The 14704-nt window shown below is 33.8% G+C and overlaps 1 protein-coding gene across 1 annotated transcript; it reads left to right on the top strand.

Annotated features, from left to right (window-relative positions):
* The first annotated feature begins 13693 nt into the window (after positions 1-13693).
* Positions 13694-14100, top strand: LOC308653454 (dolichyl-diphosphooligosaccharide--protein glycosyltransferase subunit TMEM258). The gene has a single exon (XM_081302015.1). The coding sequence runs from the start codon at positions 13760-13762 to the stop codon at positions 13997-13999; it is 240 nt and encodes a 79-aa protein (XP_081158141.1). The 5' UTR covers positions 13694-13759; the 3' UTR covers positions 14000-14100.
* The last annotated feature ends 604 nt before the right edge of the window (positions 14101-14704 follow it).

A 14704-nucleotide genomic window follows, 5' to 3' on the forward strand; every position in this document is an offset into this window, starting at 1 on the left:
ATGCTATGAGGTTTGGTAGCACACAATTTTTTTCTCCCTATGTTATACCTGCTCTTTGATGATTTAATAAGCCAGAAGACTCTGTTCAAAAAAAAAAAAACTATAGTATCATGAGTCCAATGCCATTCTTGAGAACACATTTTCACTAAAAGCACCAGCAGAGATTTTATGTTTTTTTTTTTTGCCACATACATTTTATCCTTAAGGATAAAGAAAAATGTCACTTTTATTCAGAGAAATTGATTTGCAATTTCATGGATTCTAGTTATTAAACCCATATTTACTATTGGTATATTCCTCCATTCTATTTTTTTTCCTCAGTCAATAGTGAAGAGCCTTAGAAGTGTTTGGGTTTTAATGTTATTTTTGTTATCTTCATAAAGCTAGTAATTTTGGATACTTTGCAATCCAAACAAGTTGACAGCTACTGGCACTGCAGATTTGATTTAAGAAATGTATTTGGTGTAGTTAAAAATACTTTTTTGTTGTTTGCTAAATGATGATTTGATTTTGTGATTAACTATTAAAGGGATTAACTTCTTTATTGCTACAGTACATATAGAGAAAAATTATTCAATTACCCCTTAGCAAAAATCATCTGATTTTCTAATTTCCATTTAACTCAGTAAGTGATGAGATCCATGGATCCATGGGTCCATATTAAGGAAATATTGACAAAGGTTGGCAATCATTCATTAGGAATTACCTGTGTCTGACATTCTGGTGCATGTCAAATCTAGATGTAGATATGATATGGCCCCATATATAGTAACCATTCCAGAGTTCAAGTAAAATGTATCTAGATAATGTCAGATATATGTGCATGAATTGAAATCTGTGTAGAAACCTTAGAATGATATTAATTGTACAATTGCTCTGGTTTCTATGCTGGCATTCACAGTGATACTGATCTGACAAATAAATGAACTGGAAATCAGATAATCTAACTAGTAGTATTTATCAATTATTTGTCACATCACATATGTATACCTCTGCAAATAGAAAGTGGGACCCTTTTTGACTGAAGCTACATTACTTTTCCTCTGCACATATAGCCTCCAACAGAGTATCCAGCAATGAGCAGGTATTGCATTAACACTACTGAATTAATGAATACTAGATTTTAATTCCAACCAACCACTAAGATGGATAAGTTGTGGTTCTTAACCTTTTCTCATTCATAGACTCCTTTGAGAACTGAAAGAAAACTGTTATTACCAGAAACAAATGAAACATAAAACAATGTTATACATATTTATTTTCAGGGGACCCTGGAACACAGCTCTGGTCTCTATATTAAGAATTCAATACAGGAATTTTGAAAATTAGTATTTTCCTGTCAGCAAACTAGTCATCTGCCACTTAACTTTCTAAATATACATTTAGAGTTGCATTTCACCTAAGCCTACTAAAATTTCTTTTGGAATAAAATATTCTCTAGAAGATTAGCATCCAAATTACATTGGTTATATGGTCAGATTTGCCACTAGCCAGCTGTGTGACTTTGGAGGATTCCCATAAATAATCTGGGCTTTGGTTCCAGACCTGTAAATTAAGGAGTTTGAACTAAGATGATTTCTAAAGTTCCTTATGGCTCTGAATTCTTAGTTCAAAAGCACTGAAGTTTCCCAGATGAAAAAAGGGATATGTGCAATGTAAATAATGACTTTACAATCTGCCATAAGGAAGAGGCACTAAGCATCAAATTCAATCAACTTTTAAAAATACGAAAAGTAAACATTTTGCAGATATCTGCAGGAATCCAAGAATCAGATCTACAGCTGAAGTATAAAATCAATTTAGGACCCTTTAGATTTCTAATTTGTGAGGAAGAAAATGGCCCCTATCCCCATTGGCCACTTTACTTTCAAAACCATCTAAATATTGAGAATAGCCCATCACTCAAAATTATTTCTGATTTCTGATTCTAAAATAACGGATGCCTAAGGAAATGAGATTTGTGCAGGAACCAACACAGGTGGTATCTAAAATACAATGTACTTCTTTCTGTGATGCTAAGGTCTTTTCTTGACATCAAATATAATATTCTGTGACATCAGTACAGGCAGGGAAGTATCCTGTCAGATTCATCTTTCTAACATGCCACTTAAATAATTTCATTCCCCATGCCACAATCCTAAGAGTTTCACTATTCATCAAAGTTCAAGTTTCTGTCTACAGAGGGTGCACCATCATCTGGCTCTAATAGACATTGTTTTTCCTTTTTCTCCCCAGACTGAGCGTTTTATTTTAGACAAATTAGTGAACCAAGTCCTGCTTCTTCATCATATCCAGGTCAATGTCCTCTCCGTCAAATCTGATTAGACACAGAGTTTCATTGCCAGTAATAGTAGAGGAGGAAACCGCAGCTAGAAAAGAGTATCATTGAACACCAATTTTAAGGCCTCACAGGGCTTTATAAAAAGAAAAAGGATTAAGAACTAAAGGTCCATATATGAAAGGAAAACGAGATAACTGTGCTTGCTTTTGCTCAGATTCTCTCTGAATTCTGTGAATTTGAGTTCAGAGCATACAAAGGAAGAGAGGATGAACCAGAGATCAACCCTGTTTCAGAGTCTAAAGCCCAGAGTAATCATTTCTAATCCCTGTTAGATTAAGATGATCTAATGTCTGTGAGAAACAAAAGTAAGCCTTCTGCAAAGATGAAAAAATAGAAAACAAAAATCTTAGGCTCCATCTTGTCTCTAAATAATTTCTTAGAATTACACACTGAACCTGATCTAAAAATTAAACATTTTATAAGCTAAGAAGAACAACATATGAGACCTTCATAATAGTAGCATGAGATATAGATTTTAAATTAACTATGTATGTTCAAAAATTGAAGGATGATTTTTTTCAGAAAGGAGAGAACTAATTAAAAATCCTAAAACCTGAAAATTAAGAATTCAAGTAATAAAATTAAAAGCAGATTAGACATTGTAAAAGGGAGATTTAGTGAACTGGAAGAAAGGTCAGAGAAATATGTTGGATCAAAATTTGTAAGTAAAAGATGAAAACACAGAAGAACATAACACAAAAAAAGATTTAGAGACAAGGACTGTAAGAAAGATTCAGTGAAAAAATATAATATACATATACTTAGAATCACAGACAAAAAGAGAAAAGAAAATGGAACAGAATAAATATTGTAAAATATCAATATATTTTATAAAAAATATAAAAAAGTTTCAAAACCAAGAAAAATAAATAAATTTATTAATCGATGTTTTCTTTTTTTTATTGGTTGTTCAAAACATTACAAAGATTGCAGAATCACATCGGTTAGGAAAGGTAGCAGAATACAACAGTTACTAATATGGCTTTATGTAAAAATGTGGATGTGTAACCGATGTGATTCGATTAATAAATTTAAGAAGACTATGAACTCCAAACATGATTAATACATACAAAAAATCCTACTAAAACACATAATATAAAGTGTCAAAATAAAAATTTTGACAGATTATTTAAAAAAGCTGGAAGAATAAAAGACACATTGCCTTCAAAGCAACAAAAGTAGAATTAAGAGCTGACTTCAATAGAAACAGAGAAGCTCGAACTGCACACCTGATTTTCCATAACCGGCAGACATTTTCCCCATTAAATAAATATAAAAGATAACAAATTTTATTTCTCTAGAAAATATTATCAAAGAAACAACATAAGGATTTCCTTAGAAGAAAAAAATTATCCCACAGAGAATCTCAGAGATAAAGAAAGGAAGAACAACCCAAAGGATGAATGCATGGGGAATATAAATAAATACTGGCAGAAGAAAACATTAGCAATAATATACTATGGAGTTTAAAAATATACATTTAATTAATTCATAAACCTGATCAATAGTATAAGTCAAAAAATGATAGTTAGAAATTTTAGGATTCCTATATTCTCAGGGAAGAAATAAAACTATGAATTTACAATTAACATTGACCAAAGGCATCCATTATAATAAGAGGAATAGCTCTTAAAAGAAAAAAAACAACACATACAAATAATAAGTGAACAGAGGATAAAGGAACAGTGAAAAATTCATCTAGATAAGGTGAGAAAAGAACAAAGATGAAAACATTGTCAAATACAGAGTGATTAAGAAGAATCAAAACCACACGTCAGTAATTACATCAAATATAAATTAATAAATACTCAAATTTTTACAAGATCAAAAGATTGTTTAAAAACAGTAAACTCAGCTCTGTGCTTCTACCAAAAAAAAAAAAACCACTTAAAAATACAAGGATACAGAACATTTGAAATTAAAGGGAAAAGATACCATTAAGAACACTAAACAAAAAAGGTAATGCAAAGTACAGTTAAGGGGAAAGCATTAATAGAGAACATGTATCATGACAGAAGAGCCAACTCACCAGGAAGATTTAGTCTTTCTAAGTTTGTATGTCTTTATTAAGAGAGCATCAAGGGCTGAGGTTGTAGCTCAGTGGCAGAGCATTTGCCTTGCACATGTGATCCTCAGCACCACAAAAAAAATAAATAAATTAAATAAAGGTATTGTGTCCCTCTACAACTAGAACAACAACAACAAAAAAAAAATACCAAAAAAAGAGAGAGCATCAAAATATATAAAACAAAATTGGGCAGAGTTAAAACAGAAAAATAAATTTCTGTTTATATTTAGATATTTGAACACATTTCCCTGAATAGATACTGCAATCAAGTACAAAGGAAAAACCATTCTATCAAGATAGAAAATATTTGAGCAATACAATGAATAAACAAGACATAATCAAGTATCTAAACCACTTAAAAATAGATATTATGTGCAAGAATACACAGAACATTAAAAATTGATCTTATGCTATTCACAGAGTATATAGAAGTGGCAAATGATTGCTCTCTGAACACAGGGGATTTAAGAGAACAATAACTTTTTAAAAATGTAACTGGCAAAAAAATCTCCAAATATTTGGGGGTTAATCAAAGCATTACTAAACAAACCATGAATCAGAAAAGTAGTAACAATGGAACTAAAACATGGGAAATGAATTAAGATTTTTAAAAGAGTGAAATCTAGATTATATAACTAAAGGTATTTCAGAAAGGCAGTTAGAACTTCTCATTTATAACCTGACATAATTTTCATATATTAATATATTTTATAAGGGAAAAATACTATAAAATCAATATTATTGGCATCCAACTTAAGATGTTAGACAAAACAATGCAAATTAAACCTAAAGACAATTTTAGGCAGTAAGAGTTATAAATAAGAGTGGAAAGAAATGAAATGGGCCACCAAAATCACAAGAGAATCAAAGTTGAAAAATGGTTCTTTGAAAATACATCCAATGGACAAATCCAAGGTGAACACTATCTAAAAAATATGAGAGAATGAAAAAAAATCAACAACATTACAGAATTTTAAAAGGAGGTTACAGGTCAGATACTGCAAATATTAAAAAGATAAGGCAATCTTAGGAAGATTCTGCCAATACACATCAAAATTGAGACTAAATGAAACTTCTTTAGAAATATTTTTTACTGAACTTTCATGAGAAGATTCAGAAAAATTAAATGCTGTATAATTCCTAGGGAATTGAACCTACTATCAAGAAAAAATCTTGAAGAGAGCTCCAGATCATGATGGATTTATCAGCTAATTCACTACGTATTTAAAGAAAAGTTACCACAAATGTTAAACCTTTCCAGAGAATAGAAAGAGGAAAAACTTCCCAATGTACTTGTGAGGGTGGCATAACCTTGATTCCAAAGCTTAACAAAAATACTCAAGGGAAGAAAAAGTATAGGTTGAAATAATAATTATAGGCGATTTTTTAAAATAAAAATATCAAGTTCTGTAGTTTATAAAAAGTGTATTATGTCTTGAACAGTTTGGGCTTATACAAAAGGTGGTTCAACATTTGAAAATAATGTAATTCATCTCATTAACAGAATAAAGGAGGAAAAACATATCTTGATGCAAATGAAGCTTTGATAAAATTCAACATCCATTGGTATTAATTTTTAAAGGAATACTAGCAATCTAGAAACAAAAGGGAAATTTCTTGATTTGAAAAAGGCAAAATGCGTGCACACACACACACACACACACACACACACACCCATACCAAAATCAGACTTGATAAGAAACAGTAAAAAGTTTTCTTGTAAGATTGGGAATGATATAGGAATGCCCATTAATACCATTCACATTAAGCTTTGCACTGGAGTCCTGCTCCCTGTAATAATCAAGAAAGGAAGACGAAGGATAAAAGAATCAGACCAGAGAAAAATCATTCCATTTTCTGTAAATTACATAATTATATATACACAATTTTTCAAAATGCTGACAAATAAGTAAATTAATAAGTGTACTGAGCAGAATTTCTCATTACAAGATGGATATATCAATAATTAATTATACACTATACCAGAAATAATTAAAAAATAAAAATTTAAAATACATAAAATTAGGGCTGCAGTTGTAGCTCAGTGGTTGAATGCTTGTCTAGCATGTGTGAGGCACTGGGTTTAATCCTCAGCACCATATAAAATAAATGAATAAATAAAATAAAGATATTGTGTCCATCTACAACTAAAAAAATTACATACAATTTATACTAGTACCCCAAACATCAAATACCTAAAGTAAGTGCATAAAAACTTACATAAGACCTTTAACTAATAAAGTACTTTCACAATTGGAGAGAGAGACCTGTCCATGAATTAGGTAACTTGTGACTTTAAGGGTCATTGTCAGCCCTTGCTCTCAACATGGCCTAAAGTGTGATTGCAATCTCAGTTAAAATCAAGCAGGTATTTTTGGAGACAAGCTAATTCTTAAGTTTGTGTGCAAATAAAGAAGTCCAAGAATATTCAAGATGCTACTGAAGAAGTAATTAGTTTATCAGGTTTCAATTTTTTTAAATAATGAAATAAAAAATAATGAAGCATATAGAAGATTATATTGGAGAACATTCTCAAACTAAATTACCAAAAACCCATAAACAGAATAAAGTTATACCCATAAAGGAAAAAATTGCTATACTGAACTATACTAAAATTTAAAAATTCTGTTCATTAAAAGATATCATTAAGACTGTGAAAAGGCAAGAGAGAGAGAGAGAGAGAGAGCGCGCTCGAGTGGGCAGGGGGAGGGAGGGAGAAGGGGAGGGAGGAAGAAAGGGAGGGAGGGAGAAAGGCAGGGAGGGAGAGGGGGATTTGCTGTAATCTATAAACAACAAAGAGTTCATTTACTGAATTTATAAAGATTTCCTCCAAGTGAATAAGATTGAGATTCCAATAGCAATATAAAAACATATGAATAGACACTTTGCAAAAGAGCATATTCAAATGGACAGTACATTTTTTAAAAGATCCTAAATCATCTGATTCAACAAGTAACTAGAAACTTAAAATGCAATGTTACTACTATATACTTACAATATTGGCAATAATAAAAATACTGACAACACCAAATGCTGAAGAATATGCACATCAGTGGAATGCTCACCCACTAGCTTTGGGAATAGCAATTGATATAAACACTTTGGAAAAAACTTTTCTCAGTATCTACTTAAACATGATAGTGCCCGAGGACTAAGCAATTCCATTTCTAGGCATATACTCAACAGAAATACAGACACAGCTGTACTAAAATATATTTGCAAGAATACACATAGCAATATTATTTATTCTAGTTTAAAATCAGAAGCAAATCAAATGTCAATCAATAGAATTGTTAAATTATGGTATACCCATACAATGATATACTACCAAAATTTTAAAAGACAGCTACATACAACAACACTGATGATTACAAAACAGTTGATGCCGAGACCCTCCACAAAATACCATGCAGTGTATTATTCTTTTACATAGCCTTCAAAAATAATTCATGGGAATAGAAGTCATGACAGTGCTTATCAGGAGGAATTGTATACTAATAAGAAGGGCATGGTGGGTAATCTATTTATTTCCTATGACATCAGCCCTGAAGATAGAAGAGGGTTCTCAGGGATTGCCATCTTAAATACTGACCCACAGTTGTTCTTAACCCTACTTGAAAGAGTGTTAGAACTAACTGTTCATTGAATTACAATTTAACAAAAGAAGGGGTATGCATGTCTAGCAAGCAGAAAGTCCTCATTCTTGGTTGTTTCCTAATACTGATGCAATTCATCAGTGTCAGGCTTTTGTCAGACCTGTGTGTGGTGGCCTGACTGTGTGGCGAGTTTGGCCATTCAAACACTAAAATCCACTTTGGCAGCCTCCATTGAGAGAGATCTCAGCCTTAGGCTTCTCAGACACAGGGGTGATTATTTGAAATTACAAAGTGCTGCAGTGTGTCCAGGTCCTTTGTCATAAGACTTGCTGGATCCTTCCACCAAAGATGTGGGGAATTTTTTTTTTTTTTTTTTACCATGTGGTGTGCATGTGTGTGTTCACCTGGTGATAGTTCATTTGTTTGTATAATTTCCTATGTATATATTTACTTTAATTAAAAAAGTTTAAGACAACTAGCCAGGCTGCAGATCCTGGCTTGAATTTTCTTAACTCCATGTAGTACTTTACTGATCACCAAAATGGAACAAAAGCAGGAGTTCACCATACAAGATACATACACACATAGATGTGTCTATGTACATCTACTACATAGAAGAGTAGATCTTTGCTGTTTCTGAGAGATTAACCCCACCATTTGTATTGTGATGCTCAGAACTGCTTTGGGATTCTGCCAGCAATAAGGTCTTCACCGCTGTGGCCCTTTGACCTAGGGCCTCCAGAACCTCCTTTCTTTATAACTCGGCCAGTTCAGCCAGTCTGTGGTATTGTATTACTGGCATCGGAACATGGACTAATATACCCTAGTTGAATTTCAAATATCTACATGCATGGACATGGTTGCCATAACAAGTCATAACAGTGATTATAAAATCCACACATGACAAAAGTTTTATCCCTCTCTTATCTTCCCTAATCAAGTGTAAACCACCTAAAGTCAACTTTGTTCCTAAACAAGCATTGCATTCATTTTAACAAATTAGGTAAAATAGATAGGTTAAAAATAAATCAGCATGCTCTATTAAATTCTGACATATCAAGTTATCTTCCGGGAGTAACAGAGGCTTAGGAGATCTACAGGTGTCGAATTGATCTTCAGGTCACACATCGTGACTTACATAGGACAGCCCCGGTTTACAAGTGTTTTCCCAAGTAATTCTTAATAGTAGCTCTTTTACTTTCAAAGCTTTCCACTTTGGATAAAAATTTAATGGTTATTCTAATTAAAGAAACACTTTTCTAGCAGTTAACTATAGCCATAATAATGTTGTATAATAAACAACTACACACATCAGCTGCATACAGTAAGTATTTGTGTAGTTCACACGTCTGCATATTGGCTGGTAGGTAGGTAGCTAATTGAAGCTGGTTGACTGTGTCATCTCTCTCACATGCTCCTTCTCATGCTGCTTCTTGTGGTGGTGGCACAAAACAAGACCAAATGGATATTTTCCAGGCTTTTGGTCATGCCATGCCCATTGGCCTTCTATGACAAAAGAAAACCACATGGTGTAAACAAACAAACAAACAAACAAAAAACACCATACCCCACATCTTTGGTAGAAGGATACCAGCAAGTCATATGGCAAAGGACCTGGACGCAGGGAGGAGGCAATCCACTGCAGCACTTTGTAATTTCAAATAATCACCCCTGTGTCTGAGAAGCCTATGGCTGAGACCTTCCTCAGTGCGGGGCTGGCAAGGTAAGTTTACCTGTCACTTTATACTGCAGTGACTTTCACAGAATCAGGTGAGAGGAACCTTAATCATAAGTTGAAGCTATGGGGGAAAAACATTCGAGCCCAGTAGATAAGAGTTCAGTGGTAGACTGTGTGATGATTTCTTCTGAGAACACTAATTCTATCCATTCATTGCACATAAACGAAGTAGAGAAGTCCCTGAGCTAAGTGCAAGCCCAATTTTTCTTCTGATATCTATTACAGAACACTCACTTTCCACTTCAAAGCAGACAAGCAACAGAGACAGACGCAGAAACCATAGAACACAACCTTGAGTACAGACAGAAACATTCTTCCCTAAAAATGAAACAACAGAATCGGAGAGTTACCAGAGTTCTCTTAAGCTTTATGAACTGTGTTCCTTTGATAACGCTCAGGAGAATCCCATGATCATGTCACTGAAATGTACCAGCAAGTACATATTAATGTCCCATCTGGATCTTGAATTCTCCATTTCTGATTTAAGGAGCTGGGTTTATAAAGCATCCCTACTCTCATATGCCTTTCTAGCAAGAAGCAGCCTAGCAGAGATGAGCCTCTCTAGCAGGGGCTCATCGCTTGCTCCTCTTCCTATTTTCTTATCCATGGGAAAGGTGAAAGGAATGTGTGTTTATCTAAAGAAAGTGTCAACTTTCAAGGCTCTTCTGTGTTAGAGAAATATCCACTGGTCCTCAGAGGTGATCATTTGACCTTAGCAAATAAAAACAATTATACGGAAACTATGAGGTCAAGTTAGATGAACTTGGAGCACAGCAGATAAGTAATCGAGTCAAGTTCTACTATTAGATTGACATGAAACATGAGCTCACTCAGCCTCCATTTCTTCTTCTGTACTAGATTGTGCTGAATAACCTTCATGACTCCTTTCAACAATCCGTGAATGTGTGAAGTCAAGAATGACAAACTCACAATGCTCTGTCAAAAATGGATGAATTTTTGAAATTCACCAGGAAATACACAGCTGCCATGGAACCCTGGACCAGGATGTCTTAAAATATTTTCTGCCTCCTTACCCTTTTTTGATTGATTTCCTATGTAAATCCTCTAACTCCCTGATGATAACTTATTGCTTCCGGTCATTAAGGTCAAGTACCAACACACCTTACACCATTCCTTTGAGGGGCATGGGGAATATAAAAGAACAAGTATTCAATGTGCCATGACATCTCATCACCATAGTAGGCACAAAAATAGTGCACCAGAAATCCTTTATTTTCTAATGTCATTCATTCATTTAATACTGATGGAATGAGGTTTAGAGTGAAGGATGAATATTCACAGACAAAGAAATGAAACATCTCTTTCAAAGAGCTGAGAATCTAACAAATAAACTCACAAATAATGACCATTCAGTTATAGAAATGTGAAACATGCTATAATAAAGATTCACATGAAGTCATGGAGGCCCAGGGAATGGAAGACCTAAGTACAAATAACTTTTCAAACAGGGATTAATACTCCTGTATACACTAATATTTTACAAGGCTTTGATGTCAATTACTTTATTTGCCAAAGAACCTTGATGGAAATATGCCTTCGTTACAACCTTTCTCCTTTTGTGGTAAACCAAAGACAGAGATAATATTTTGATTTTTAATGTTATCAGAACTATTACAGATACTACATAATTTAAAAAAAAACTTTGAAGTTTCTCCTAGCCATTAAACTAGCAATACCATTCCTAACACTTCAGTTTACTTGACCCTTCTGAGGATAGGAATCTAATCTCTTGGATTAAGTGTAGTATCTTTAGCCCAAACTCTTATGTATTAGAGTAAAATTTGTAATGATGATCAGACTAAAGACCCATAGGCATTGAAATCTCCTTGATTACTTTTTAAAAAACTCATTTATCTTAATTAGGTTATTTTGTTATACTCTCCACAAGGCCAGAATAAATATAGATGGTTGGAAAATCTTTTTAATATACCCCAAAATTTAAAAATTATTAAATTATTTTGTGCTAGTAAAAATAATAAACATAAAAATGTATTAACAAAACATATATTCCTTTGTAGTTGACTCACTTATTACACTTAATTAAAAACAAGACATAAATGATATTTAGGTGAAACTATTTTCCAAATTACATATTATCCTGAGCTTACTTATATACATTACTTTTTCAGATCTTTAGAAATATGTCTTCTAGATCATTCACAGGAAGAGCAATCAGAGATTCTGCTTATTTATCTTTTAAATAAAAAAATATACTTGGTTCCTTCCATTGTTTACTTCCCACCTTCTCACTCCAAATTTTAATAGCTTGTAAAATCTTTGAGAGAAAAATGACATTTTAAGGGAAGCAAAACTGTATCTCCCTTACATGAATGATAGTATGCTAAGAAAAACTACAAGAAATACTTTAATACATTCATGTTTGATGCCATAGCTTTAAGTATAAATGAGGGTAAAAGAAAATGATTGCAAGAAGCTGCGGTGTGCCTTGCTTTAGGTAAATGTAGCAGATGTAAGATGATAGTATGCATTACAAGAATATTTTCTGCTCTAACTAAAACTTCCTGCTTCACTGAAGTGCTGGTATACAATATATAATTAGGCCCTATACTGAAAAGGGGAATTCAAAAATGAGGATGTGCTAAGAAAAAAACAACATATTAACCAATTATTAAAGAAGGTATTCTACAAAATTTTACTGTAAACCAATAGGAATATAGTATTTAATTTACAAATTTCCACCTAGAGAAAGAAGTTGCTTTAACCCAAATTTTCAAATTGTTATGTGAAAATAATCATGATTTTATAAATATGTTAGCATTACAGTGTAATTTTCAGTAATTTCACAGTATTAATAATTTTTATTAATTAAATGCTTATTTGTGCCATGCATAGTACCAACACATTAAATAGCATCTACTTTTAATTTTATTTTCTGAATTCCTTCTGTAAAAGAAAAGGGAATGGACACAAATTAACTCATGTATTCAAGATTGCATAGCCAATGGGGAGGGGTGTCCACAGTTACCTAGTTTTCCATTTCCATAATGCCATGTAATTCTTCTGTGTGCCTATATGTACATGTGTGTGTTTCTATGCTTTTCCTTTATTTCTTTTACCCTCAAAAGAACCCAAAGGATGCAAAAAAGACAAAATAAATTCCCGCCATTATGAATAGGAAGGGGAATGTGACCAGTTTCAAACCATATTGAGAAAATACAATTACATAATTTTTTTAGTTTTAAGAAATAATGTACTGACTTCTGAGTGAACAAAATTTCCAGAATACAAAGCTATATTCATCAGACAGTATTAAAAGCTTAAAGATCAGAGTTTAAAGGTCCCAAGTGTCAGTTTCCCTGATATGTGGTCCCCTTGGCATAACAAAGCATTAACTCCATGTGTTTTCTTTGCCAGTCAGATTGGAAGGAAAAGCAATCCTTTACTCAGCCATTAAACATAATGCCCACTGTCAGACTGAGGGAAGCAAAAAGGGGCACAGGATTAAATGCAAGTGGCCCATTTAACTCTGACAACCTCTTTATAGGGGCAAATATGGCCATCACTCCTCCAGTCTGGAGCCACTGTGGCAGAGATGTTTTATAAAGAAGGATTATTAATGACTTCCTCAACTTTTTATGGTTGTGAACTTGCCACCCCAATAAAACAGATAGCATCTAGGATTCTTTCTAGCAAGCAGACACAAACATCTCTAAGAAAATGATTTGAATTCTGCTTATAGAAATTCTGGGTGGTGACTATAATTCTGTACAAAACTTATTTTTACCAAGATATGACCATACATATAGAGAATGACTCTACCTTACTCTAACCATAATCTAAGTTGTTTTAACATAAATTGTTTCTTTCGGAAATAGACCCAAAGGTACAAAAATGGACTATTTTATGGGAACACCTTTATATTCAACAACACTATATTTATTAATTAATTCCTTCCTTCCGGCCGAGCCGGGCGCCTGCGCCTGCCGACGTGTTCTTCCGGTGGCAGAGTGGCGGATTACCGTGTGCCGGGCAAAATGGAGCTCGAGGCCATGAGCAGATACACCAGCCCAGTAAATCCAGCTGTCTTCCCCCATCTGACTGTGGTGCTTCTGGCTATTGGCATGTTCTTCACCGCCTGGTTCTTCGTTTACGAGGTTACCTCCACCAAGTACACACGGGATATCTACAAAGAGCTCCTCATCTCCTTGGTGGCCTCACTCTTTATGGGCTATGGAGTCCTCTTCCTCCTTCTCTGGGTCGGCATCTACGTGTGAGCTCCCAAGGGTACCCGTCAAGTGGCTTCACTAAATCCCTGCTTTTGTAAATTAATTTTTTTACTGTTGCTAGAAGTGTCCCACTTACTGCTCAAATAAAGGCAGATGTGTGACAAAAAAAAAAAAAAAATTCCTTCAATAATCCTCACAAATAATGAACATCATCATCACCACCTGGGAGATGGAGAAACTGAGATTCAGAGAAATGAGGTAAATTTTCCTACAAAGTCTGGTTCTTTCTATGATTCTCCTACTCATTCTTTTCTTTTGAACTGGGCTTGTAAACAGTACCACACTCCCCTCACACTGCCCTTTCCTGTGGTTCCTTTCATAGGAAGTTCTATTTCCTCAGACTCCACTTCACCAGGCCAGAAGAATGTGGTCTTCTAATTCAAGGAACTTGGCAGAGCTTTGCCTCAGGAAAAATCGTCACAGGGAACAAGCAGTTCAGCAACCTTGCTCACCATACTGCAGATACAAGTAGTCAAATTGTGATTCTTTGGGATGTTCCAATAGGAAGAACTGAAGTGTTTAATTAGACAAGAGGATTATCAAGGGTTAATTGTGGTAGCCCTGTTCATGATTTTATATTTTAAAAATGGAACTAACCAAATGTCCATAAATAATATAAGGAATAAACAAAAAGTGTCATTTCTCATAATACAAGAATAAATATGAACCAAATACAACCACCATGTTAAATCA

The sequence above is a fragment of the Spermophilus citellus genome (assembly GCF_964194105.1).
Source record: "Spermophilus citellus genome assembly, chromosome: 1".
In the NCBI taxonomy this organism is placed as follows: Eukaryota; Metazoa; Chordata; class Mammalia; order Rodentia; family Sciuridae; genus Spermophilus; species Spermophilus citellus.

Excerpts from the sequence above, each read along its gene's own strand:
- LOC308653454 (XM_081302015.1), top strand. The coding sequence starts at position 13,760 with ATGGAGCTCGAGGCCATGAGCAGATACACCAGCCCAGTAAATCCAGCT.